The sequence below is a fragment of the Pogoniulus pusillus genome, chromosome Z, assembly GCF_015220805.1.
Source record: "Pogoniulus pusillus isolate bPogPus1 chromosome Z, bPogPus1.pri, whole genome shotgun sequence".
Lineage (NCBI taxonomy): Eukaryota > Metazoa > Chordata > Aves > Piciformes > Lybiidae > Pogoniulus > Pogoniulus pusillus.
The window spans coordinates 70,945,291-70,970,552 of NC_087309.1; the positions used below are offsets into that span (position 1 = coordinate 70,945,291).

General features: G+C 41.3%; 1 protein-coding gene across 1 annotated transcript; it reads left to right on the top strand.

Annotated features, from left to right (window-relative positions):
* Positions 1-177: 177 nt before the first annotated feature.
* Positions 178-18,201, top strand: PSAT1 (phosphoserine aminotransferase 1). Its single transcript, XM_064140386.1, has 9 exons — positions 178-340; positions 2,537-2,597; positions 3,568-3,637; positions 4,680-4,885; positions 6,757-6,929; positions 7,908-8,077; positions 12,783-12,911; positions 15,887-16,024; positions 16,634-18,201. Exons 1-9 carry the CDS (start codon positions 281-283, stop codon positions 16,737-16,739), a joined length of 1,113 nt encoding a protein of 370 aa, XP_063996456.1. The 5' UTR covers positions 178-280; the 3' UTR covers positions 16,740-18,201.
* Positions 18,202-25,262: the final 7,061 nt, after the last annotated feature.

Sequence of the window (25,262 nt, forward strand, 5' to 3'; positions counted from 1 at the left end):
CGCCGGGGGGGGGCGGGGCCGCCTCGCGACCACCCGCAATTCGCTCGCGGCGACCCGCGCGCCTCAACGCGCCTCAACTCGTCCCAAGTCGCCGCCGGTCCGATCACGCTGCCAATTGGCTCAGGGGGTGGGCCCCGCCCCCGGAGGTGTGTGCGGTAGCAGCCAATCGGCGCGCCGGCCGTGGGGCGCTTATAGCGGCGGGGGTCGCCGGCACGATTGGTTCGCGGGCAGAGTGGTCGTGAGGGCTGAGAGCGGCAGTAGGAGCAACAGTGGTGCGACCATGGAGTGCGGGCGGCAGGTGGCGAACTTCGGGGCCGGGCCGGCGAAGCTGCCTCGCTCGGTGAGTCGAAGCCGGGGCACTTCCTTGGCAGGGCTGCACCACTGCGGAGGGTGAGGGTGGGTGTCCTCGTCCTCGCGGCCCTGCTAGGGCGGCCGTGATGGCGCGGGCAGATGGCTCAGCCTGGGCGCTGAGGGGACGATCGCTTCTGCTGTGGGGCAGCGCCTAGTGCGGCGCGCCCTCATCTCGCTGCCCGGGTCCTCGGCGGCTTCTGCAGACTCCGACTGCAGAGCGAGAGCTTAGGAACCTCCAGTAAAGAGTAATGAGAAGGGTTGCCGCGTGGGAGCGGGAGCTGATTTCTTCCCCCCTCCGTGCAGTTAAGTGTCCTGCTGAGCTCAGTGTTTTGAAATCGTCGTGCCCTAAAGTGGCTTTAGACTTGCTTTCACGGACATTTTCCTGAATGTGTCGTGCAGCCTTTCAGGGATGGAAAGCAAATCCGCGGGTGCGCAGGCACATCTATGTTCAGTATTTTATTTGTTGACTAATGTGTTAATTCCCTGAGAAGTCTTTTAAACGTGATAACGAGTACGGGGTGGACTCAATCCCGTAGAAAGTTGCATCAGCAGGCGCAGCTTTCCCACTTACGTACTGGGGGAGTGTGGGAGGTGTCTGCCAAGTTGTGTGCGTCTTACTTTCCGAAGCACTTGTTGTGGAAACTTTTTTTGTTCTTTTCTTAGTTTCCTGCATTATGTTATGTGTTATCAATTGAACAGTTTTCTTTAAGCAAATATGCTGTGCATCACTCCCCCCCCTCCCACCTTTCTTCCTTATCACCAAGATGTCATTTACAGTTTATTCTGCGAATAAACTTGTTCTGTCTTGAGCCCTTGGTTCCACAAGCAGCTGTCACCAGCACTGCTGTAGTATCCAGCGTTCCAGCAGAGCACTGGATGCGGAGGGTTTGAAGAGAGCATAAAGCAGAAATCCGTATTAACGTGCTTTCCTCTCTTGAAAATGCTGCACTCCTGTATGGTCACCTCGATTGTTTACTTTAACGCATGAAGCGCTTGGACTCACAGAAGCAAGGTGGAGAGAGCTCTCTGGCTATTACAAGGCATATGATAAATACCTACTGTAAGGCACGTGCGGCTTGTCTGATAAGGAATGTGGCTAACGGAGTTAGATTTTGTCACAGTTTAACAAGCTCGCTCTGACAGTCTGCGTGTTCCCTTTAATCATCAGCCTCCCTCCACGCCCTCACCCCAGCATGGGTAACTTTGCATGTGAAAGGTGGTGGTTGAAACTTCAAGATCTCTTAACATCGAGAGCAACACAGTCATTTCTGGTTGACCTCTTGGCGACCAGCTGATAAAATTGACAGGCCATGCAGATACACTGTTAGCAAGGTGATTTTTTTTTCCCTCACAGGACTGTCCAGAGCATGTGACTTCTTGGCAAATCCTGGGACATATGCATGCAGAATTTGTTTTGGCAGTCTCTCTACCAGGGCACCCTATTCTCCAGCTTCCTTTAGAATCAATCGAATATGTTCTGTCACCTAAGAGTTTACTTGAAATTGGAAGTTTCAGATCCTGTGGTTTGAATTTAATTCCATTTTGATATTCAAGAGCTTATGGGAGAAGAAAGAAATGGAAGGCTCAAGTGCTTAGGTGCTTAAAGCTCCTGGGAGTAACCTGTGCCCTTTTTTGTCTCAAAATTTTGCTTCATTTCTTTAACTTTCAACAGCATAGCAAAGTTTTATCTTCAAAACTCAGGGACTTTATCGTCTTAAGCCAGCTCCTGACTTGTTGGGTCAGTTTGAGGTATCCAATTCCTCTGGCTCATCTCTTCTTTGTTGTCTCTTTGCATAACTCCAGTGAAACAGCACAGTGAAGGGTTGGGAGTGGGTGTTTCAGATGCTTCATTAGAAAGCAGACTTGAAAACATTTAAATGTTTTATACAAGATTGGAAAATTCATTCAGTTCCTAGAAACTGTTCTAAAATCTGGAAATGTGTCTGCTGAAATAATTTAAAATATGGTCTCCACAACAAGCATGTAATGTAATTAATATAGCTTATAAAATGCCTTCAGCTACTAGATATAATAAATATCTGTATAAAATGTGTATACTTCTATTTATCTCACTTGACAAGTGTCAGGTTGTTGCAATATGGAGCAGCTGGCATGTGTGGTGAATTGATGACTCCAGATAGTGGAAACTTCCCTTAATTTGTTTGTGCCTTTTTTCTTTTGTTAGGTGTTATTAGAAGCACAAAAAGAATTGGTGGACTACAAAGGACTTGGTATAAGTGTTCTTGGTAAGACTTCAAAACAATTCTGTATTTATCAAAATGTAGATATTTAAACAAGTAGTTTTAATAAGATTTTTAAAAAAAAATATTTTAGCTCCTTTTTTAATACCTTATCTAAGTCATACTTTTTGGTACTGGTCTTCTACCATCATCAGGAGACCATAGAATGTTTAGTGATTTGGGTCAGGGATGTGAGTATATATATGCAAAGTATATAGTATTTTATAGAGGTATTTTTTAATATACTCTGCATGTGTACATAGTTACTATAGAAGGTACCATATATGCTATGTGGCAAAGTTTCAGGTGTATTTGATATCTGGCATCCTTGCTATTAAACACAGTGCAGTTCTGCTCTGAGGAGGAGGTGTCTCCTATGCCGTATGTGTAGCTGACTGGCTTTTCAGCCCTAGCTGTACAGTTTATGCAAGAAGATGATCAGCGTTTTACTAGTCTTGTGAAACTCATTGCTGAAAGTAGAAAATGCAGCAGCCTCTGCAGGGTTGGATTTTGCATTTTAATTGTGCACTCTTAGAGATGGAAGAAAACATTTGGATTAGTGAAAGAATTAGTATCAAGCGTCCTTAATAATACTGCTGTGTGAAAAAGCTTTTGTTATAAATAACAAAGCAGACCCATGTATACTTTACATTACACATGCTACAGCATTGGTAGCAGAGAAGAGTCTTAGAGAAAACATATTCCTTTATGGGCGTTTTGTTTTTTCCATCCATATTTAAGTTGTTGCTGAAGGTAGTAAGGCCATGTGAATGGGCTGGGTTTGCATGGATCTCGACTGGAGGTGTAGGTATTTAGGAGTCTCAGTGAAAAAGAAAAGGCTCCTACTGCCAGTTCCAACTCCTTTGGGCATTTTGTATCTGCGATGTGAAAGGTTTAAAGTGTAACACAGTTTTTAAACTGCGTTTATTTATTGTCTGTTTGTCTCATGTTCGTTCTTCTTTCTTTTCCACAAAAGAAATGAGCCATAGGACCTCAGATTTTACAAAAATTTTAAACACAGCTGAGAATCTCCTGCGTGAGTTGCTGTAAGTGAATTAGTTCTTGATTCTTGTTGGTTGCAGCACTAATAAGTATTGTCAAGACCTTTTCTGAAAGCATCTTTGTGTGTATTTCTCTTAGATTTTATATCTGATTAAGTAACAATTTTGGTGGGAACATTGGTTTTCTGTTTGTCTGAGGTTGGTTTATTTGAATGTGACAAAGGTCTTTTATTAGACTAAGATGCTTTTTATCTTTTTATGTCTACTGTAGATTGACTAGTTGAATTTCTTCTGAAATTTTAATTTTGTCACCTTCATAGAATTCATGAAGGGCATGAACTTTCTTCAAGAAATTAAAGAAACAGTAGAAATAATTTCTCTAGTGATGTAGAGGTGATCTGCAAGTTACTCATCAGTCTGATTTGACTAACATAAGCTCCATGGATATGTTTAAGAATCACTAACAGTATAACCTTTCCTGTTTGTAGCATTACACTTTTTAAAAAAAATGGAATAAATAAATGTTCTAATTGAAGTTGATAGCGTTGGTCATGTCATATAAAAGCTTGACTCTCAGTCAGAGCCAGAGTTATTGACAGAGAGATTTTAATGAATAATTTGAATAACTAATCTTCAACTGTATGAACAACTTCTTATGGCACTTGCTTTGCACGTACAACTTACTGTGCTGTTGCACTTTCAAACTGAAGGATCTTAAAGCTAAATCCTCCAGTTGAGTACTTTGGTGTGAAGTTCAGAAGTTAGCAATAGATAAATTACAGATGAGCATTAATGATCCTGGAATATCTTTCAGGTTTCTGTGTGCTATGATGATAGAATTACTTATGAGTGAATTATTTTAGTGCTATCCAAGGTGAGGGGAAGCTTGTTTTCATCAAAATTTTATCTGTAGAATGTACAGCATTACTCTTAAGTGTTGAGGTAAGTTAGTAGGATTAGGTTTAACCTCTTGACAAAGTCTTCTAAAATGAGTTTTCTTCCTCAGTTTCTGTTAAATACATAATATCAATGAATATGTGTCCTGTGCCCACTGGAAATAATACAAATTATTATTTCTTGCATGCAGAAACATACCAGAAAACTACAAAGTTATTTTCCTCCAAGGAGGTGGATCTGGTCAGTTCAGTGCAGTCCCACTTAATCTTATCAGTTTGAAGGAGGGAAGACATGCAGATTATGTGGTTACTGGAGCTTGGTCAGCAAAGGCTGCTAAAGAAGCAGAGAAGTATGCCAAAGTGAATATTGTTCATCCAAAACTAGGAGCCTATACAAGTAAGTTGATGATTACATCCATCTGTGTAAGTGCTTAGCTTTTAATCACTGTAAGAATGGATCCAATTCCACTATTGGCATAGTGAATATTAACTAATTGCAGAGGTGACTGTCCAGCACTCCAGAGATTGATTGCCACATCTTTTCCTGTTCATCACTGGGAGATCTGTTAGATGGCTTAACAGTTCCCACTAGAAAGAAATGGGGAAACTAGGCTGAACAAATCCTGGAAAAGTAACAAAAAGCAAACACATATGGGTATGGAAATTGGCTTGTTGTTGTTATTGTTTAATTGAGTTCCTAACTGATTACAGGGACTTTGCAAGGTACCTCAGTTTCAGATACACTCAGTGAGATTGCTCTGGAATTTGGAAGCATGTCTGTGATCTAAACCTTGTTGGCCTTGGAGATGCGAGTCCTGCATTCTAATTCCTACTTTAAGGGTTGCCAAATACTTAGGTTTTCCACCTGTCTGTCATAACAGGCAGTTGGTTGTGGAAAGGAAGAGACATTTTCAACTCTTCCTCTTGAGGCTTATTACTGGGCATAACATAATACCACAATGTAGAAGGAAGAAAAAAAGTTAGCTCTAATGAAGGTATTGGGACTCTGTATGAGAGAGTCTTTTAAAAATATTTGAAGTGTATAATTTGTCACTGGATATACTTAAATAATTCTTGGTGATACCAGGGGTGACCTGAATTCTAGTTTCTCCTCCTGCTGGTCATACCCACTTCTCTTCCCTCTGGTCCAAGTTACAGCATTTGGACTGTGAACAGTGGCAACATAAAAGAGAAAAAATATCCCTATACAAACTGTTGCCCTTGTCACTGGTTGATACAGAATCACAGATTCATGGAATGGATTTGATTGGAAGTGACCTCAAAGATCTTCTAGTTCCAACCTCCCATGCAACTTACCCTGACAAAGAACAGCTGCTGCTTTTCTCTTTCAAACCTGAATCAAAATTCTAGATTAAAAAATATATATTTGGTGTGATTTTATTTTTTATCATGTAAGAAAACAATAATAATAAAAAACATTACAAATAAATTAACTTGAATTTGCAGGTAACACAGAATAGTCCAGTCAGCTGCAGAGCACCACAGTATTTACAAGATGCACTGACTTGAAATGTAACTTTATATCTTCTGAGCACAGGAAGGAACTGAATCTACAAATTCATGGTCTAAGGGAGTCTATTCACCATTTGGCAGTTGTAGATAAGAGGAAAGGCAGTAAATAATGGAGGCAGTAGCAACATTCCTTCCCCCTCACATTTTGGAGAAGAGAACAGAGGAAGAGCAGCTGTTTTTTCTGTTGCAAAGCCTGTTCTTTGCTGTCAGGGCATGCCTGTATATTGCATGTTGACAGGGGGAATCTTAGTTTTGTAAATCAGTTGCAAAGCTTACATAACAGGTAGGTAGATAACCTTGTGTTCAGCTTGGGCAAGGCTGAAATGCTGCTAGGGATGCATAGACATACAGCTTTCTTTGCCAGTGAGAATTTGGATGCTTCTGTAGTTCCAGAGGCACCATGAGGGTTCTTGGACCCAGTGCCCAAACTACTCAGAAATGCAGTCTTGGGCCCTTAGGGTAGTACTTTGTAGTCAGGCTTGCAAAATTTATAAGGAATAGAGGCTGAAAAAAAACAGAAGATTGCCTGCAAGCTTGATGGTGGCTCATGACACAGTTTTAGGAATGTGCTGGGTTATTTCCTTGCGGATAAATTGTATTCTTGGTAACAAGGTAATTTATACTATATACTGCAAAATTATTTTGGCCTTCCACCCAAGTCCTGTGTTTGAGTGAAAATGCACACTAGGAAAGTTACTTGCCTTCAGTGACCTTTGGTTTTTTTGTCTGTCTCAGACATTCCTGACCCAAGCACTTGGAATCTTAATCCAAATGCATCTTATGTCTATTACTGTGCTAATGAAACTGTTCATGGGGTGGAGTTTGACTTTGTACCTGATGTCAAAGGAGCAGTCTTGGTTTGTGACATGTCATCAAACTTCCTGTCCAGACCTGTGGATGTATCCAAGGTACAGTATTGGACACAATAGCTGCACAGAGCATTTGCAGACTTTAATTTTCAAATGGTTAGTCACTGAAATATTTGGATGGCCAGAGATGCAGAAAAGTGAAATTGAGGAAAACCTACTTTATTGAGTATGTGATGGCAGATACAAGTACAGAAATTTAGAACAGGATATTTTTGCGTCTGTGTTGTACTTTTTTTTAAAATGTGATGAATTATGAAACTGTTCATGTTAATAGCTGTCCAAGATTATTTGTCTGCTATGTGGTTGCTTCTGCATCATATGTAGCCTGCAGATGTGCTTGGCTGTAGCAGGGTACTGTAAGTGAGAATTTTTGATCCTACCTCTTACCTGGAAAATCTGAAAATCTTTTTAAGCTACTAAAGGTTCCTGTGCCTCAATTTCTGTTTGTTTCACAGATAATAGAGGCAGAACACAATTCTTGCTTATGTTTGTAAAGTGTTACCAGTGAAAAGTGCAACTGACTAGTGAAGTAGTACATTTGACCTTTCATATTTGTGTGTAGCAAAATGAAGGGGCTTTTGTCTTGGCCTTTTCTGGTCTGTCTCGTTGGACGGGTGGATTATATGATGCCTGTCCTGGAATGCCAGATTGATTAAAAGTGCTGTGATCCATGCATTAATTATTTATACTAAGTATGCTTGGAATAAGGTGAAATGGGGACAGGCTACCTTGAGAATTATTTGTGGCTACATTATATTTAGCAAAACATTAGGAAGCTTGTTGTGTTGACTGAATGAAGAGACATGATTCTCATTGTAGACATACGTGGAATAAAAACAGTCTGTAAGTGCACTTGGAAATCTGAACTTTTTCTAACACTTTGACCTGTAGCTTGCTGATTTGCAACACATTCTCCAAGCTGCTCAGCTGATTTATGTGCCTGTTGTATAATGATGTATTAGTTACAAAATCAACTATGCATGTATCAAGTTCTTATTTTCTTCTTCCAAACTTTAGTTTGGTGTGATTTTTGCTGGTGCTCAGAAGAACGTTGGCTGTGCTGGAGTTACTGTTGTAATAGTACGTGAGGACTTGCTGGGATTTGCACTGAAAGAATGCCCTGTAGTACTGGATTACAAAACACAAGTCACAAATGGCTCTTTGTATAACACTCCACCATGCTACAGGTAATTTAACCCTGGTCTTGGATATCTTACTCAGAAAGGTGCAGTACTGCCATCTGCTGCTTTTATCGGGAAAAGTCTCAGAAGTTAAGTAGTTGCATTCAAGTCATATCATTGGAACGTGAAGACATGAGAAGAGTCCAAAACTGAATGTCTGTATTAGGTTTTGAGATTGCCTTGTAGGGCTCAGCCATAAAGCCCACGTTCTTAGAAGTGAATATTGTTTGTCATAGTTCGATTGCAAAAGTTTCAGGATCCAGTTCTGACTTACATGAGTGCAACTCTAGTCAAATCGGTAGTGAGGCTTCTGTCACTTGCAGATAGGTAATTTGACACTTAGTCTTGCTTCTCGCATAGATTTGATTTAATTTCTTCCTGAGGGGGTTCTTAGTTTTATAGGGATCTGAAGGTTCATAATTTCTTTGTTTTTAGTGAAGGTTTTACAGTTTTGCAAGACTACATATTCCTTTCTAGCTATAGAGTTCACTACTGCTAATTTTGAAGTCAAATTGAAAGGGGCTATTTTAAAGGTATTGTAGTCATTGCTTCACTTTCTTTGGTACAGTTCTCTGTATTTCTTTACTGCTGCCTCAGTGTTTCACTTGGCATCCAAAAATAAGATTGATCTAGTTTTATAATCATTCATTGTGGTCACGATCATAAAGTTGGCGTGTACCTGGTTGCTTCATGTATGCAAGAAGCAGAACAAACTATAACTTGCTCTTTTGAGATGCCTATTTACTAGCTGCCAGTAACTAATGAAATGATGCTTAACCACAGGAATATTTAAGTGTTGACCAGATAGTACTTACCCATTCTTAATATGAAATATTTTTATCAGTGCACACTAAAATTATTTATTTTAAGAAAATCTTCAAAGCAGATATATATTTTTTTCTAGAAGATTTAAAAATTACTTTGAAAACAATGATTTCTGCTTTTAAAGATAGGGATTCCTGTTGATCTAGAGAATTTATGATGTAATTTTATACTTAAGCTCTCATTGCTTTTCTGTGTGTACCAGAATTTGCACAGTAAGTTGCCTAATGATGTCCAACAGGTATTAAATGCACTGTATAAGCATAATTTACAGTGGTTCCTATCTATAAAGCCTGCCTTAGTGCCATCACTTACTACTAGTATAGTTCTACTGAATGTATCTCTAAATTTATTGATTGTATGCTACTGCAGTGACATGAAGGTAGTTGCCTTAACTTAGCAAGAGAATAGTAAATTTAGTGAGCATATGTTTATTTCAGATTTTACAATACAAAACTAGTTTTGCAGTTGCATACTGTGGAGTATATAGTGCTGTAATGGTGTACTTCTGAGTCAGCCTGTCTTGTCTTCTGGGTACACCTAGTATTCTTAGGACTGCTGTTAGAACAAGAATCAACCTTCCAAGGCTTTCAGATTTTTGTCTTCTCTCCAAAAGTAGTTTTGTAACCTTGACTGTAGGTGTGTCTTTTTTTCCCAGTGATTGATTAAAAGCCTCTATTTCTTACAATCTGTTTTCTTGACTGCCAAGTCACACATACTCTATTGAACACTGTGTACTTGATCATGCCAGGTTTTAAATCCAGCCATTCATGCTTTCCAAGAATAAAGCTATTTCCATTTGAAAACCCAAAGTTCTTTATCTCTCAGTGTTGCTCCTGTTTTGAAAACCAAACTAGATGAAATTATGCAGCTTTGTTTTAGCCACTGCAAAGAGCTTCTGAAAGTGCTGCTTTGGCTGTAATTCAGTACCTGTCAGCATCATTGTCAGGGTAGTGGGAGATTAAGAGAGATGAAAATAAAATTAAGAGACTTTTTCCTTTCTGGTCTCTGTCCTGCCACATTTCACTCCATGACACAGACCCACATTGGAGTACACTCCAGAATTCAGAATGTAACAGACTGAGGATGTTGGCTTGGCTCTAAATGCCTGTTCCATTTTTTAAAGGAACTGGCAACAATTCCCAGCTCTTTTTGTCTGCTCTTTTCCTTGCACTCCAACTGTTTACTAGCATGCAGTCAGAAAATATTAACTGTATTTGCAAAAGCTATTTCAGCAGTATATTGAATTAAAGTGATGCTAATGGCTTTAACCTGTTGGTACTGTAGAGGCTGACTCTTTGACCCCAGCCTGCTTTGCTAAAATTAACAATGAATTTGCTATGAAAGTCTTGCTTCCAAGCTCCAGAATGAATTTTGCATTTAAATTTTGACCGACCTGAAAGAAAAAAGTTTCAGCTGGCAGGTCTTGCAGTTGACTCTAAGGCTGACTTCTTTAAGCTTTACTTGTCCAAGATGTCTTGCTCAGGGAAATCAGGGCAGGAGATGAATGTGGCACTGTATATTAGGCAAGGGCATAAGTTATGCCTCCCTTAAATCCTTCTCTCTGGAGTTATTTGACAGCATGCTGTCATAAACTTAACGAGATTGTGCTCTCAGAGGTATAAGGTACTTTGTATGAAATGCAGTCTGTAACCTTGGTAATTCTGCAGTCTTTTGGCAGTGCTCAAAGATTTGATGCTGAGAAAGTAAAAGTTAAAAAAAAAGGTTTAAAACAGCCTCTTGCTTGAGTAGTGTTCAGGGAAACTTGTAATGTTCTGTGAGCACTGCCTTAGAATATGTAATGAAGGGATTAGTAAAAGCAAACTTGTTGGAAAAATGCCATAAACTTGTGAGCCGTTTTTTTTGTTAAGCATTATAGTTGTGGGAAGTGGCTGGACTTGAATGAGCAGTTTCGTAACAAAAGCACAAAGGCCTCAGGGAGTTTTTTGATGTTTCACTTAGTAAATAACAAGCATTGGAATACTTGGTCTTAGGTCATGTGATGCTCACAGGCCTCCAAATCTTTACTTAGAACTTCAATGGTAATGAATAATTAAGTGATATGCCATTATTTGTTTTGCCAATCAAGTATTTGTAAGCAAAAAGGTGTTTTTAGACAGAAAAGGGTTTATAGTTTTTATTTGCGGTATTTGTAAAAATGTGATTAATTTCTGACACTGTTAATGTGTGTACATTTGAGGTTCGCTCCTGTATCTTTGCTACAGCAACTCCGCAGGGTGGATGCTACTAAGTTTTGTGCTATTTGGTGCTTTCTAGGGCTTGACAGGCAGTTATGTGGTCAATGAACTGACAGTCACTGCATCATGTCTGTGATGTCCTTGGGAGCCATGCAGGGGCTGCAGAAAGGGTGTTGAGAGAACTGGCTGATGTCATCACTCTGCCACTCTTCATCATTTTTGCCAAATTGTGGCAGACAGGAGAGGTGCCTGAAGTCTGGAGGAGAGCCAATGTCACTCCAGTCTTCAAAAAAGTTCAAGAAAGAGATTCCAGGAAACTACAGACCAGTCAGCCTGACCTCCATCCCTGAAAAAATGATGGGGTGGCTCCTGCTGGAGGGCATCTCAAGGCACTTGGAAGAGAAGAAAGTTATCAGTAGTCAGCATGGATTTACCAAGGGAAAGTCATGCTTGACTAACCTGATAGCATTCTATGATGACATAACTGAATGGGTAGATTCAGGGAGACCAGTAGATGTCATCTACCTTGACCTTAGCAAGGCCTTTGGCACCATCTCCCATGATATTTTAGTGAGCAAGCTGAGGAAGTGTGGGATGGAAGAGCAGACAGTGAGGTGGGTTAGGAACTGGGTACAAAATAGAGTTCGAAATATGGTGATCAATGGTGCTAGTTCCAGCTGGAGAGCTGTAACCAGTGGAGTGTCTCAGGGATCAGTGCTGGGGCCAGTCCTGTTCAGCATCTTCATCAATGGCATTGATGAGGGCACAGAGTATCTGCTCAGCAGGCTTACTGACCACACCGAACTGGAAGGCTTGGCTGATACAGCTGAAGGCTGAGAGACCATCCAGAGGGACCTGGAGAGCTGGGCACAGAGGAATCAGATGAAGTTCAACAGTGTGCAGAGTCCTGCCCCTGGGGAGGAATAATAAACTGCACCAGTACAGGCTGGGAGGTGATCTGCTGGAAAGCAGTCCTGTGCAGAGGGACCTGGGAGTCCTGGTGGATAACAAGTTAACCATGGCACAGCAATGTGCCCTTGTGCCAAGAAGGCAAGTGGGATCCTTGAGTGTATTAGGAAGAGTGTGTCCAGCAGATCAAGGGAGATTCTCCTCTCCCTCTACTCTACCCTGATGAGACCTCATCTTGAATATTGTGTTCAGTTTTGGGCTCCCCAGTTTAAGAGGGACAGAGATCTGCTGGAGAGGGTCCAGCAGAGGGCCATGAGGATGATGAGGGGACTGGAGGGCATGGCTTATGAGGAGAGGCTGAGGGACCTGGGGCTTTTTAGTCTGGAGATGACACAGAGAGGATTTGATAAATGTTTATAAATATCTGAGGGCTGGTCAGTAGGTAGGAGGACAGGCCCTGCTCACTTGCTCCCTGTAATAGGACAAGGAGCAATGGGATTTATCCTTTTGTGGCACAAAGTGCACTGATCTTAACAACAGATTGGTGTATCACTAGAATTTCAGAGTTCTCATCTGTGTCCAAAGAACATTGCTCACTTAGAACCATCATCATTTGTAAAATAGCCTGGATTATGAATTATTAACCTTAAGCATCCTAACCCAAAATGTATCCTTGTATTGCTGAAATAATAACTATTGAATGGGACTGTCTTTTTCATTTGTGTGGGCTTTTCTTTTTTTGTTTTTAAATAATCTGACTGAAAAGTGTTTTCCTCTTGCAGTATTTATATCATGGGATTGGTCCTAGAATGGATAAAGAATAATGGCGGAGCTGCAGCTATGGATAAACTTAGTTTAATCAAATCACGGATGATATATGACATTATCGACAAATCTAATGGATTCTATGTGTAAGTTGCTGTGCTTTCCTGATTGTTTTCAATGTTCATTACAGAGCCAAGTATTCTTTTAAGAGTCTTAACTGCAGCAGTTGCCTTTTTGGTGTATAGAAATTTGTGCAAACAATTCACCTGAGACTCATCCTTAGACAGATACTTGTCATTCCAGTAAGTTATTTCAAGTTATGCTGTATAAATGTTTGTGAAGCATATTAGTAGCATATGTTCTAAACTTAATGAAGGTAAGGGGCCTAGGAGTAGAGTGTACAAAAAAAGAGACAAGCAAATTGTGGTTTGTATGCGTACTGAATCCCTTGGGTAAATACAGGTGGAAACAGAGAAAGCAGTTTGTGAGAAACTGCAGAGACCACTTTCATATCATTCATCCTTTTGTCTCTTTCAGTAGTCAGACTGTTTTCTCTCTGGAGCAGAGCATTTTTATTAGTTTGTTGTGCTAAGTTTAGAAATACTTTCAGGAACAGGAAGATTAGGCTTAGATGTTGTAAAAACATAATGTTTTCTTTATGTACAGTTTATTTTCATCAGTTATTCTTGATGGTTTTCCAAAGCAGATTTAGCCTTCTGATCTTTAGATGATGTTGGCAAAGTATTTTTGTGGTCACAGTACCCACAGTGTATGTAGAGGAAAGCAGATGTGGTTTAGAATAATTATAATTCTAATTTTCACCAATCACATAAATTAGTAATTGATTATGAAACTGCAAAATATTTTCCTTAGCTTTCAGTATAAAATCAATAGTTTTGGGACCTAATTAACTTTCAAGTCAAATTTGGGATAGGACTGTTTGAATTTGAACCTTAAAAATGGCTGCAGCCTCAACTGGCAGGGATATGGTGGCATCATAATGCTTAATACATTCTGCTTATCCATTTAGTTAGTGATAACAGTTTTGCCTTTAAGACTGTTATGATCAGGACTGTAATCCTGCTCTACTGAAATCCTAAGGGTTTTCATAAACCTCAGTAAGCAAATGAAACCTTGGAAAAAAAACAAAAACATTTTTGTGACAAATAGGAATCTTTTTCTGGCAAGCTGGTCTGTATGTCTTTCAGTGAGAACTACAATGCAGGTGTGATGGTAAGTAGTCAATGGGGAAGGCAAAGTGAGCTTCACTGAGTTGTGTGCATCTTATTAAACAATGCAGTTAAGTCTCTGGATTATTTCTTTCCTATTGGATCTATGATTAAAAGCAAAATCTGTATGAAAGTGCCTTCTCTGCTGTAACAGGCAACCTAATCTGTGGTATGCTTCAGTGAGGTGACATGGATCATTGTAAAAGGCTTCTAGTGAATAGAGACTTCCTTCCACAAAGTGTCGTCACTTTGCAGTTTGCTTTTCAAAATCTGCCCTGTCTTACATTGGATGGCCCAATAGCAATTGTAGTACAGCTACAGTTACTCAGTTATGGGAATGATTATAAACATAGGCCTTTTTGCAGAGTTTTCATGCTCGCATCTGAAGCACAAGATTTGCATAAGCAGATAGTATAACTTTTTTCCATGCAGTTTATCAGAATTTAAAATGAATTCTTACAAAAGTCTTACTTCATAACCTTAGGAAAGCAGAAATCCAGAGCTTTTATATTTTCTTTGTAACTAGAAGCACTAAAGAAAAATGTTTAAAGAGGAATGCCTTGAATTGCACTGTTAGAGTAAAGGAAATTAAGAGGTTAAAGAGCTGTGATGTACTTCATGTATACTGTGGCTATGTATGCAGTGCACTATGTGTTCTAGATATATCTCTTCTGTACTTGAAATGTTCATGTTCTGTGTGATACTAAAGTAGAAGGTGGACTTTAGGCCACTAACAGAATGCTGCGGAGAGCAGGAATTAATTCGTGGCCGAGTCGGGAATTTATCAAAAATAGTTATTTTTTATTTTCCCAAAAACCCGCCCCCACAACTATATATACAAAGATTAATTTAGTTTGATAAGCAGATTCAGTTGCATGAGAATTAATCTACACGGATACCATCAATAATCTGACTATATTGGAAGTCAGAAGTTGGAAAAGGTGTTAGCTATTAATTAATAGCGGTTTCTTACTAAATTAAGCTAAGCCAAATAACTCACTCAGGCTGACTCGTGCGGTCTGTCCTTCTCTTCCTTTCCAGCGGCTGCAGGAGTCGTTAAGGGTCGTTAGGCACACAAAGGTGTCGACAGGAAAGCGAATTCCTGAAGGTCTCTGCAGTCCAGCCGAGGGGAGTGCGTGAGCTCAGGCAGGCACATACGTCCAGGCACGGGCAAACTCCAAAGCGGGAACCCCAAAGGCGGGAAGACCCCCAATATTTATAACCTTCACTAGATAAAGGGCAGAGTTACCACACCTTAGGCGCAAAAGCGCACGGCCAATCCCAGCCTGGCTCCAGCGCAGGAACTCACGGGGCAGTCCTCCCCCCCTTCACGGCTGCAGGGCAGGTGAGGGGGGAGGGAAACCAGGCGGCTTTTCCCCTTTCCCCCCGAAGTCCGGGCAGGAGAGGAATTTAGGGGTACAGGACTCCAGGACACAGAAATCTTTAATGTTGATGTAAATCTTCTTATGCTGTGTTCTTATGCCTCCATTAGCTCTGTTTTGATGGATCAGGCTTTGTTCTGGCAGCACTTGTGACTAGCTGGGTAAAAGTAAGTGTGCCAGTCTTAGACCAAAAACTGGCCTAGATCTAGTGAGTGTAATTGAAAATGCCATGGGTGGGATGGTTGTTTTGTTTGTGGGTTTTTTGTTAATAAGTATGTGTACAAGCCTCTTATGTTTTTCTGGGGCAATTTTGATCATGTCAGCAAGGGTTAATAGGCTTTCCAGATTCTGTTGTAATTAAAAAAATGAAGGTTGCTTTCTTTCTCAGGAATCAATACCTTTTTCAATTATGGGGGAACTACTTTGGTGTTAAATAGATGCACTTATTCACTTTCTGAAATGGTGTATAGCATAAAATGGGTTAATCATTTTGTTCTGGAACCTTTCTAGGTGTCCAGTGGAGAAAAAGAACCGAAGCAGAATGAATGTCCCTTTTCGTATTGGCAGTACCAAGGGTGATGAAGCACTGGAAAAGAAATTTCTTGAGAAAGCTGTGGAACTTAACATGATATCTCTGAAAGGGCATCGGTAAGCGTTGGTCAGATTAATCCATTTCCTGTGCAGAATGAACCTTTACTACCAGTGGTACAGCAGCAGGCATTGTGTTGACTTGCCAGCCTTTCTCACAAACAGTGTCTTGTTTTCATTTGGGAATAATGGCAGTCTAGACTGTAATCAGAGACTGTTGGTGGCTCAGCTACTGCTTAGGTGTGGTGGGGCTCAGAACTTTCTCCTTAATTCTTTCTTCTTTGGATTAATAGACCTGTCTCTGTGCAGATGCCAAAGAATGGCCAGAAAATGTCTGCCTGAGGTCAGACTCTGTTGTATAAACACTTTTCATTACATAGCTTGTTGTAAGAGTTCCTTCCCAGGTTCAGTGCTGATGGGATTAAAAAAAGATCACTTTTTGGTGTCACTGGGCTACAGATTTGGAGCTGTAAAATCAAAACCCAGAACACCCTAGCAAATGATGATTTCCTCTAGACTGCAAACTTGCCTTGAATTAAATATTGCTCCTCATTCATGTAAAATGTTAATTGTATCCCTTTGCAGTTGAATTAGGTTTAAATGTGAATTATATTAGTGCCCCTTTTTAGATAATTGAAATTTTTTTTCTTTCCCTCTTTTTCAATTCAGATCTGTGGGAGGAATCCGGGCCTCTTTATATAATGCGGTGACTGTAGAAGATGTTCAGAAGCTTGCAGCCTTCATGAGAAGCTTCATGCAGATGCATCAGTCATAAATGGATCAGAGTGATACTGCACATCTATGAAAGAAAAGCTAAGGGATTTGAAAGTCACTGTGGTATTGCACAGGTGTAGTGCACAAGTTATATTTCCTCTTAGTTCCTGTAGCTATTTTAGTTAACTGTGGGATTGAGATCCAATTTTGCAATGAATTGGTGATCTTGGTTTTGGAGGTGAGGATCCAAAATTTGCAAAACACTATCCTTAATGTGTAATTAGAATGTGAATATCATTGTAAGATGCAATGAATCTGAGTCTGTTTCTTTCTTCTATTCACAAACAATCTCTAGCAATGCTTTGCTTTCAGTAAACTTCAGGAGGTAGAGTTTATTGTTGCAAGCTTTGTAATGATTTACAAATACTCTGACTGCCCAGTAAAGCTAAAACCAGCATTAAATGTTCTCTAAATTGTTGTTTTATCAGGTACATTCTAGCATATCTGCTAGTGTACCACCAGCAGTATTTAGAAGTTAACATAGGTGCTCCTGACATAAGGACCTTGCATTCAGACTTCTGAACCCATGCTTGAAGTAGTATCATAACAGTTCCATACAGCTATACCCACTGTGGTTAGTCTCTAGGACTGGGCCTGTTTAGTATTATCATTTATTAGAGTCTGTAATGAAATACAGTAGTATGTTTACTTCTCTATTCATTTTATATATTACACTTCTCTAGGTTATTTTATGCTCTTATTTTGGAGCACGCATATTTGCTTCTGCGAAAAGCTTGGGTTTAGTTTGTTAACCTTGTGCTAGACAAGGCTGCTGTATTCCATTTAATGGATTTGGGGCTTTCTCTGCACTGATTTCCTAGCCTGAGGTGTAGCAGGCTATCTTCTTTGGTGCTTCCTAAATCTCTTCCCTCTAATTGCTCCAGTATTTTCTCTGCCTTTTCATTGCTTCAGTCCTGTAGCCTTTTATGTGGGGATTTGCCCAGCTGCAGTAAATAAAGCTTGATTTCTCTGCCTTTTCCTAACTCTATCAGTTGTTGGTCCAATTTTTCTTATCTCACCTGGTTTAATCCACATTTTGATATCTTGGTGGAGTGAGAACAGTGGTTATGTAGAGACATTTAGAAAAGCTGTTGTTATCCATGTGAGTTACTTTTTCCTCTGACTTTACTGCCAATGACCATATATTGACACTAGCCTCTTAACTGTAGAAGCTACCTGCGAGTATCATTAGCCTTACTGCAGCTGGTTTTAGACTGTAAACATTTTGGTACAGGACAGGCATTTTTTGATTTATTTTTACCAGTACAACTTTGTAATGATGGTGGATTGTCCCTTTCCTGGTGGAAGCTCCCAGCAATCAGTGGAGTTCTGCTGTGGCTGAGTTACATTCCTATTCAAGAAATTGTCATTTTCTGAGTACTGTTTTAAGATTTTTGTCAACTTACTATAACTCTAATTAAATGTTTGAAGAAAATAAAATTTAACCAGAGCATGCTGAAGTACCTGTGTTTGTCTGAAGATTCTTATTTCAGAAGGATGAGAGATCATGCACAATACTGTGTGGGAAGTGTGTTCCAGTATCACACTTTTCCCTGAAAAGCAAGCAATGTTTCTGTTCTTTCTCAAAGTGGTCATTCCTACAAATAGCACAGAAACAAGAGTATTACTATGAGAAAGCTTTGAGAACCTTTTTTGCCCTGTCAAGGATCCGAGGCTTTATACTAAGCTTCTTAAAATGTTCTAAAATTTGATTTCCTCTACATTTTCCAAGAATGGTAGGGGTTGGAAAAACCTCTGGACATTGTCTAGTCTGACTCACCTGCAAAAACAGGTTTACAGGAAATGTGTCCAGGTGGATTTTTGAAAGTCTGCAGAGGAGGAGATGCTACAACCTGTCCGGGCAACCTTTTTTAGTGTTCTGGCATCCTCAACATAAGGAAGCTGTCTTGTGTTTAGGTGGAGCTGCCTGTGTTCTAGTCTGTTTGTTGTCTCCGGGAGCCACTGAAAAGAGATTGTTCCCATCCTCTTGACACCTGGCCTTCAGGTTATAAATATTTATCAGATGCCCTCTCAGTCTTTTCCAGGATAAACAGCCCTGAGCCTTTCCTTGTAAGAGAGATGATCCAGTCTTTGTAGTCCAGTAGATGACCTTTGTAGTCCTCTCCTGGGCTCTCCAATAGCTCCCTGTCCCTTTAACTGGAGGGCCCAGGACTGGGCACAGTATACCATTAGCTTTCTTTGCTGTGAGTGCATGTTGCTGGCTCTTGGTTAACTTGTCACATCAGCACTCCCAAATCATCCTCTGCAGTGCCCCTTTCTACCAAGTCAGCCCCTAACCTGTGCTGGTGTATGGGATTATTCCTTCCCAGGTGCAGGACTCCATGCTTGCTCTTGCTGAGCTTTGTTCTGTTTGCCTCTGTGTGCCTCTCCAGCCTATCCAGGTCTTGCTGAACAGCAGCACAGGTTTCTGCTGTATCAGCCACTCCTCCCAGTATCACAGAATCATGAATAGTTCTTATTGGAATGGAACTTAAATATCATCTACTTCTGACCACCCTGCAGTGGGTAGAGACACCTTCCACTAGCCCAGGATGTTCAAAGCCTCATCCACCCTGGCTGTTAACACTTCTGGGGAGGGGTCATCCAGGACCCTCCTGGGCAACCTGTTTTGGTGTATCACCACTCTCATTGTAAAGAATTTTTAGTATCTCATCTAATCTGAAAGCCATTCTCCCTCACCCTATCATTACAAGCCCTTGTAAGAAATCCCTTCCTGGCTTTCTTGTAGTCCCCTTTTTGGTACTGGAAGGCTGCCAAGGGGTCTCTGTGAAGCCTTCTCAATGTTGAACAGCTTCAGTTCTCGCATCCTGCTCTCATGGGGGAGGTGCTGCAGTCCTCTGATCATCTTTGTGGCAGTCTTCTGGACCTGCTCCAACAGTTCAGTGTCTTTGTGTTAGGGACCTCAGAACTGGATGTAGTACTGCAGGTGGGATCTCATGAGAGCAGAGCAATGATCTCCTCACTCATCCTCCTGGTGATGCTTCTTTTGATACAGCCTGGGATGTGCTTGGCCTTCAGGGCTGTGAGTGCACATCATCAGCGAAGTTGCTGAGACTGCATTTTGTCCCTTTATCCAGATCACTGAAGATGTTGGGCAACTACCGATACCTGTGGAGCACTGCTGCCTGCAGGCCTCCAATTAGACTGTGCTGCTGGCATACTTGTGTACTTGTTCTAGGCAGTATCTGTGACATATGTCTTGAAAAAGTTAGTAGACCTTTCTGTTTTGTAAGAACTTTGCCTTCCTTTTCAGCTGTGCTTTTGTGTGATTACAAAAAAAAAGACCACGTGGCTACACAACGGATTCATGAACCCCACAGACCCTCTTTGGTGCTTCTGAATAGTACCTAGTTCCTTGTCTTTTTTTCTCCTTAGAAAGGCAAAAAGCATTACCCTAGCAGTCAGTGACTGACTGAGTAACATGCAGGGGGTTACTTGGAGAGTACTGGGATTACTTGGAGAATATGGAGAATCAATTGGTTACCTGGGGTATCAGGACACAGAAATCTCACTTCCTCTCATCAAATTTCTAGTAGGAACTTAAGCAAGAGATTGCTAAGAGTCCCGTTCTGTTTCCCATATGTCATCACTTTCAAGTTGGATAAATAACTGTAGTGTTTGGAAGCACAACTTCTCTTGATGTGCTATGACTACTCCTGAGGTATTCAAAGATGTTCAGAATAGAACTAAAATACTGTTTCCCATCTGAGTTTGTGCATGTAGAGAGGGAACACTCTGTGCTGGGTTAGAAACTGGCTGGAGGGACGGACCCAGAGAGTGGTGGTGAATGGTGCCACATCCAGCTGGCAGCCAGTCACTAGTGGTGTCCCTCAGGGATCTGTGCTGTGCCCCATCCTCTTTAACATCTTCATAGATGATCTGGATGAGGGCATCGAGTCAGTCATCAGCAAGTTTGCAGATGACACTAAGCTGGGGGCAGATGTGACTGAGTTGGAGGGCAGAAGGGCTCTGCAGCGGGACCTTGATCGCCTGCACAGATGGGCAGAGTCCAATGGGATGGCATTCAATAGCTCCAAGTGCAGGGTGCTGCACTTTGGCCACAACAATCCCATGCAGAGATACAGGCTGGGGTCGGAGTGGCTGGAGAGCAGCCAGACAGAGAGGGATCTGGGGGTACTGATTGATACCCGCCTGAACATGAGCCAGCAATGTGCCCAGGTGGCCAAGAGAGCCAGTGGCATCCTGGCCTGCATCAGGAATGGTGTGGTCAGCAGGAGCAGGGAGGTCATTCTGCCCCTGTACTCTGCACTGGTCAGACCACACCTGGAGTACTGTGTTCAGTTCTGGGCCCCCCAGTTTAGGAAGGACACTGAGATGCTTGAGCGTGTCCAGAGAAGGGCGACGAGGCTGGTGAGAGGACTCGAGCACAAGCCCTACGAGGAGAGGCTGAGGGAGCTGGGATTGTTTAGCCTGGAGAAGAGGAGGCTCAGGGGTGACCTTATTGCTGTCTACAACTACCTGAAGGGTGGTTTTGGCCAGGGGGAGGTTGCTCTCTTCTCTCAGGTGGTCAGCACCAGAACAAGAGGACACAGCCTCAGGCTGCGCCAGGGGAAATTTCGTCTCGAGGTGAGGAGAAAGTTCTTCACTGAGAGAGTCATTGGGCACTGGAATGGGCTGCCCGGGGAGGTGGTGGAGTCGTCGTCCCTGGGGCAGTTCAAGGCAAGGTTGGATGTGGCACTTGGTGCCATGGTCTAGCCTTGGGCACTGTGGTAAAGGGTTGGACTTGATGATCTGTGAGGTCTCTTCCAACCTTGGTGATACTGTGATACTGTGATACTGTGATAATTGTGAGACGAACACTATCCAGTGAACAGGGCTCTCAGTTCACTCTCTAGTAAGTTTTGCATCTAGGAAGTATTGCGTTTTCTGGCTTTTTTGTTTGCTTTCACAAAACCATTTGATAGAATTCTTTTTAGTTTGTGATATAAAAGTATCTAGTCACCAACTTCCAAGCTTAGCCTAAAAAGAGAAAGCTGCTAAGGAAGTTGTGCACTCTCTCTATTCCTTGTTTGCAGGGAGGAGTCCTTTAGGCTATGTGAGAAAAACCTGTAGATCAGGAAGAGACCTTCTCCTGGGGGAATCTTGTCAGTTGTCAACAACAGTGTTCTGTGGCAGTTGTGGTACCTTCTCTAAGCCTGGCACAGAAGAATTAAGAAAGAATTGCAAGACTGTTGCATCCTTATTTAACTAGTAATTTCTTTTCAACTTGTAACAGGCTTATATTTTCAGATGTACCCAGGGATGCTTGGATATAAAAAGTTTAAGATTTTTCTGGAGTTTTAGTAAATGTTTAGAATGAAAGCAGGAACAGAAAACATATATTAATGGATAAGAAGCTGTTGGAGTATGCTGAAAGCACTATAGAATCTGGCACTACATGATAAATGATTCACTGTATTTCTTTGTCTGAGTAGCAAATAAAATTAGACTGAACCTCTTCATACTTAGTAAGAGTGTACCTAATTAAAAAATGAAATGTTACAAGGTTTTACACAAAATCAGTCACTTTAATTGGAAAGAGATATCCCCTGTTCCTATTGATAATTGGACTCTTGATAATTTCAAACCAAGATTCATGACAGTCTGTGATAAATTGGCTCTTTTTAGGCCAAGGAAGCTAAGAAATTATAATTACCAAAGGATTACTGAATGATTGGAGGAGTGTGATTAAAGAGGTGCAAGGAGATATACAGAAGAGCTTGCAAAGATGCATTTGCTTTTTAAGTAGCTAAGAAATAAATGTGTGTTTGATATGACAAAAATAAAAGCTGTACAGTTTCTAAAATCTATGAAAATTCAAATTCAGTACCCCACCTTTGCATATCCTACTTTTTACCTTTGCATGAAAAGCAATCATTGAGTATTTTAGTAGGTAGATTAATTACAAAAAAGATAAGAAATCACATGAGCAAAGTTGAAATTACTAAACTATTACAAGAGAAATGAGCATGAGAATGCTTAGAATTTATAATAATAAATAAATGTGAGTATGATTCTTTATTGTAGTTCCACAAAAACTGAAGACATTTGAGAAACATTGTTAAAACTACAGATGGTGGTAAGAAACACTTCTCGATGAATAAGTATTCTTCTATGGCATAAGCAGTGTTATTTTTTACTTGAAACAAGCTGTATTGAAACTTTCAGACACTGGTGTTTGTTGGGGTTTATAGCTGGGCAAACCAAAACTGAAGAATTATAAAATCTGGAAAATTTTGAGCTGTGGTGGTTTGGGAGTTACCCCCCCCACACACTATGAATTCATCCGTGCTAGACTCAGCTGGCTGGAAGTTAAAGAATGAAGCTTTATATTCACAGCTTAGCACAATATAGAAGCAGATACAATATATTGCAAATATTTACAGCTATATACATAAATACACAAGTTAAAAGTAATACAGAAACACAACACCCCTCCCAGAAACCAGAGTGCCCAGGAGGGGCTCCCGACCACCCTTGCACCTTCTTTCTACCTTATCCCAGAGTCTGTCTTATATGCAAGGTGAATTGGAAGGATCAGCAGGATGATTAGTTGGGTTACACAGATCCAAGCAGAAGCCAGAGAGAGACACAGACTCCAACTGACTTATCTATGTTTGCAGTCTGGTTCTTACGCATCTCCACTAACACATGAGTGAAGTAGACATCACCACTGTCTTCTTTTCACAGCCTGTAATCTAATTTCTCTCATTAAAATCTTCCAATTAGCTTCAAACCAGCACATTCCACCTGTCTGTTTCACTCAGAGTTTTGCTGACAACTATCCGTCTAAATATTTACAATAATGAATAGTACAAATTCAGTTTACACTTTGTTCCAGCTATCTTGGATGTAGGTGATTCAAAAGTTCAGAAAACAGGAAACAGTTTGTCCCTTCACAGGTGAGATGAAAACAGGGACTCCCATGTGACATTGGGTTTGTGGTCATGTACTGTACATTCTCTTATTCAATGCCAGGTAGTACCTAGAACAGAAAACTCCTCACAGCTTGCATTATATACTCTGAATTTAAACTCTCTCAGCTAAAGTTATATTTCTCTGTGGAATACACTGGATTTCACCATTTTCCCGCATTACTCAGTATGTATGACCAGGACCTTCAGCAGAAACCACTCTTTGGACAGATTTCCCTTAGCTAGAAGGAGAAAATACCCAATTTTTCCAAATGGATTCTTTTAATAGACAACAGGAACTTTATCACCATCTACTGTTTGTACCAAATCTGATTGTGTAGGTCCTGCTCTGTTTACTGAACCCTGCCAACCAGGTTGCTTGTGCTGAGTGCTTGTCTCAGTTTTTTCAAAGTTCCATGGCCTTTAGGGTGGTTTTCAGCAAACTGTTGTATCATTCGATCTTTCCTGAGCCTGGTGCATAGTAGGGTATGTGGTAGATCTACTCAATACCAAGCTCTTTCGTAGAATCAACCAGGTTGGAAGAGACCTCCAAGATCATCCAGGCCAACCTATCACTCAGCCCTATCCAATCAACTAGACCATGGCACTAAGTGCCTCATCCAGGCTTTTCTTGAACACCTCCAGGGACAGTGCCTCCACCACCTCCAGGGATGGCAGCCCATTCCAATGGCAATCACTCTCTCTGTGAAGAACTTCCTCCTAACATCCAGCCTATACCTCCCCTGGCACAACTTGAGACTGTGTCCCCTTGTTCTGTTGCTGGTTGCCTGGGAGAAGAGACCACCCCCCACCTGGCTACAATGTCCCTTCAGGTAGTTGTAGACAGCAATGAGGTCCCCCCTGAGCCTCCTCTTCTCCAGGCTAAACAACCCCAGCTCCCTCAGATGCTCCTCATAGGGCTTGTGCTCCAGGCCTCTCACCAGCTTCACTGGCCTTCTCTGGACACATTCTAGCACCTCAACATCTCTCTTGAATTGAGGAGCCCAAAACTGGACACAGGACTCAAGGTGTGGGCTCACCAGTGGTGAGTTCAGGGGCAGAATAACCTCCCTTGTCCTACTGGCCACACTATTCCTGATCCAGGCCAGGATGCCATTGGCTGTCCTGGCCACCTGGGCACACCCCTGGCTCATGTTCAACCCATCTACTACCCATGTCCGTTTCCAACTGGCTGTTCTCCAGCCAGTCTATGCCCAGCCTGTAGCACTGCTTGGGGCACTTGGCCTTGTTAAATCTCATCTCTATTGGCCTCTGGTCACCCATCCATCCTGTCAAGGTACCTCTGCAAGGCTCTTGTCCTCCAACAATTGACACTTGCTCCTAGCTTGGTGTCATCTGCAAACTTACTGATGGTGGACTCAAACCCCTGGGCCAGATCATCAATACAGATATTGAAAAGAACTGGGCTGTGACAGATTATGCAAAAATAAATAACTTGTTTTAATTTTTATATCCAGGCAATGATTGTTAATAATTATGAAAACTGTTTATTAACATTAAAACTCACCAGAAAACTTACTCACAGGTTCAAAAACACAGAGTTTGGAAATTTATACACACAGGGCATA

Coding starts and splice junctions, on each gene's coding strand:
- PSAT1 (XM_064140386.1), top strand. CDS start 281: ATGGAGTGCGGGCGGCAGGTGGCGAACTTCGGGGCCGGGCCGGCGAAG. Junction 341..2,536: donor CGGCGAAGCTGCCTCGCTCG/GTGAGTCGAAGC, acceptor TTCTTTTGTTAG/GTGTTATTAGAAGCACAAAA. Junction 12,912..15,886: donor AAATCTAATGGATTCTATGT/GTAAGTTGCTGT, acceptor GAACCTTTCTAG/GTGTCCAGTGGAGAAAAAGA.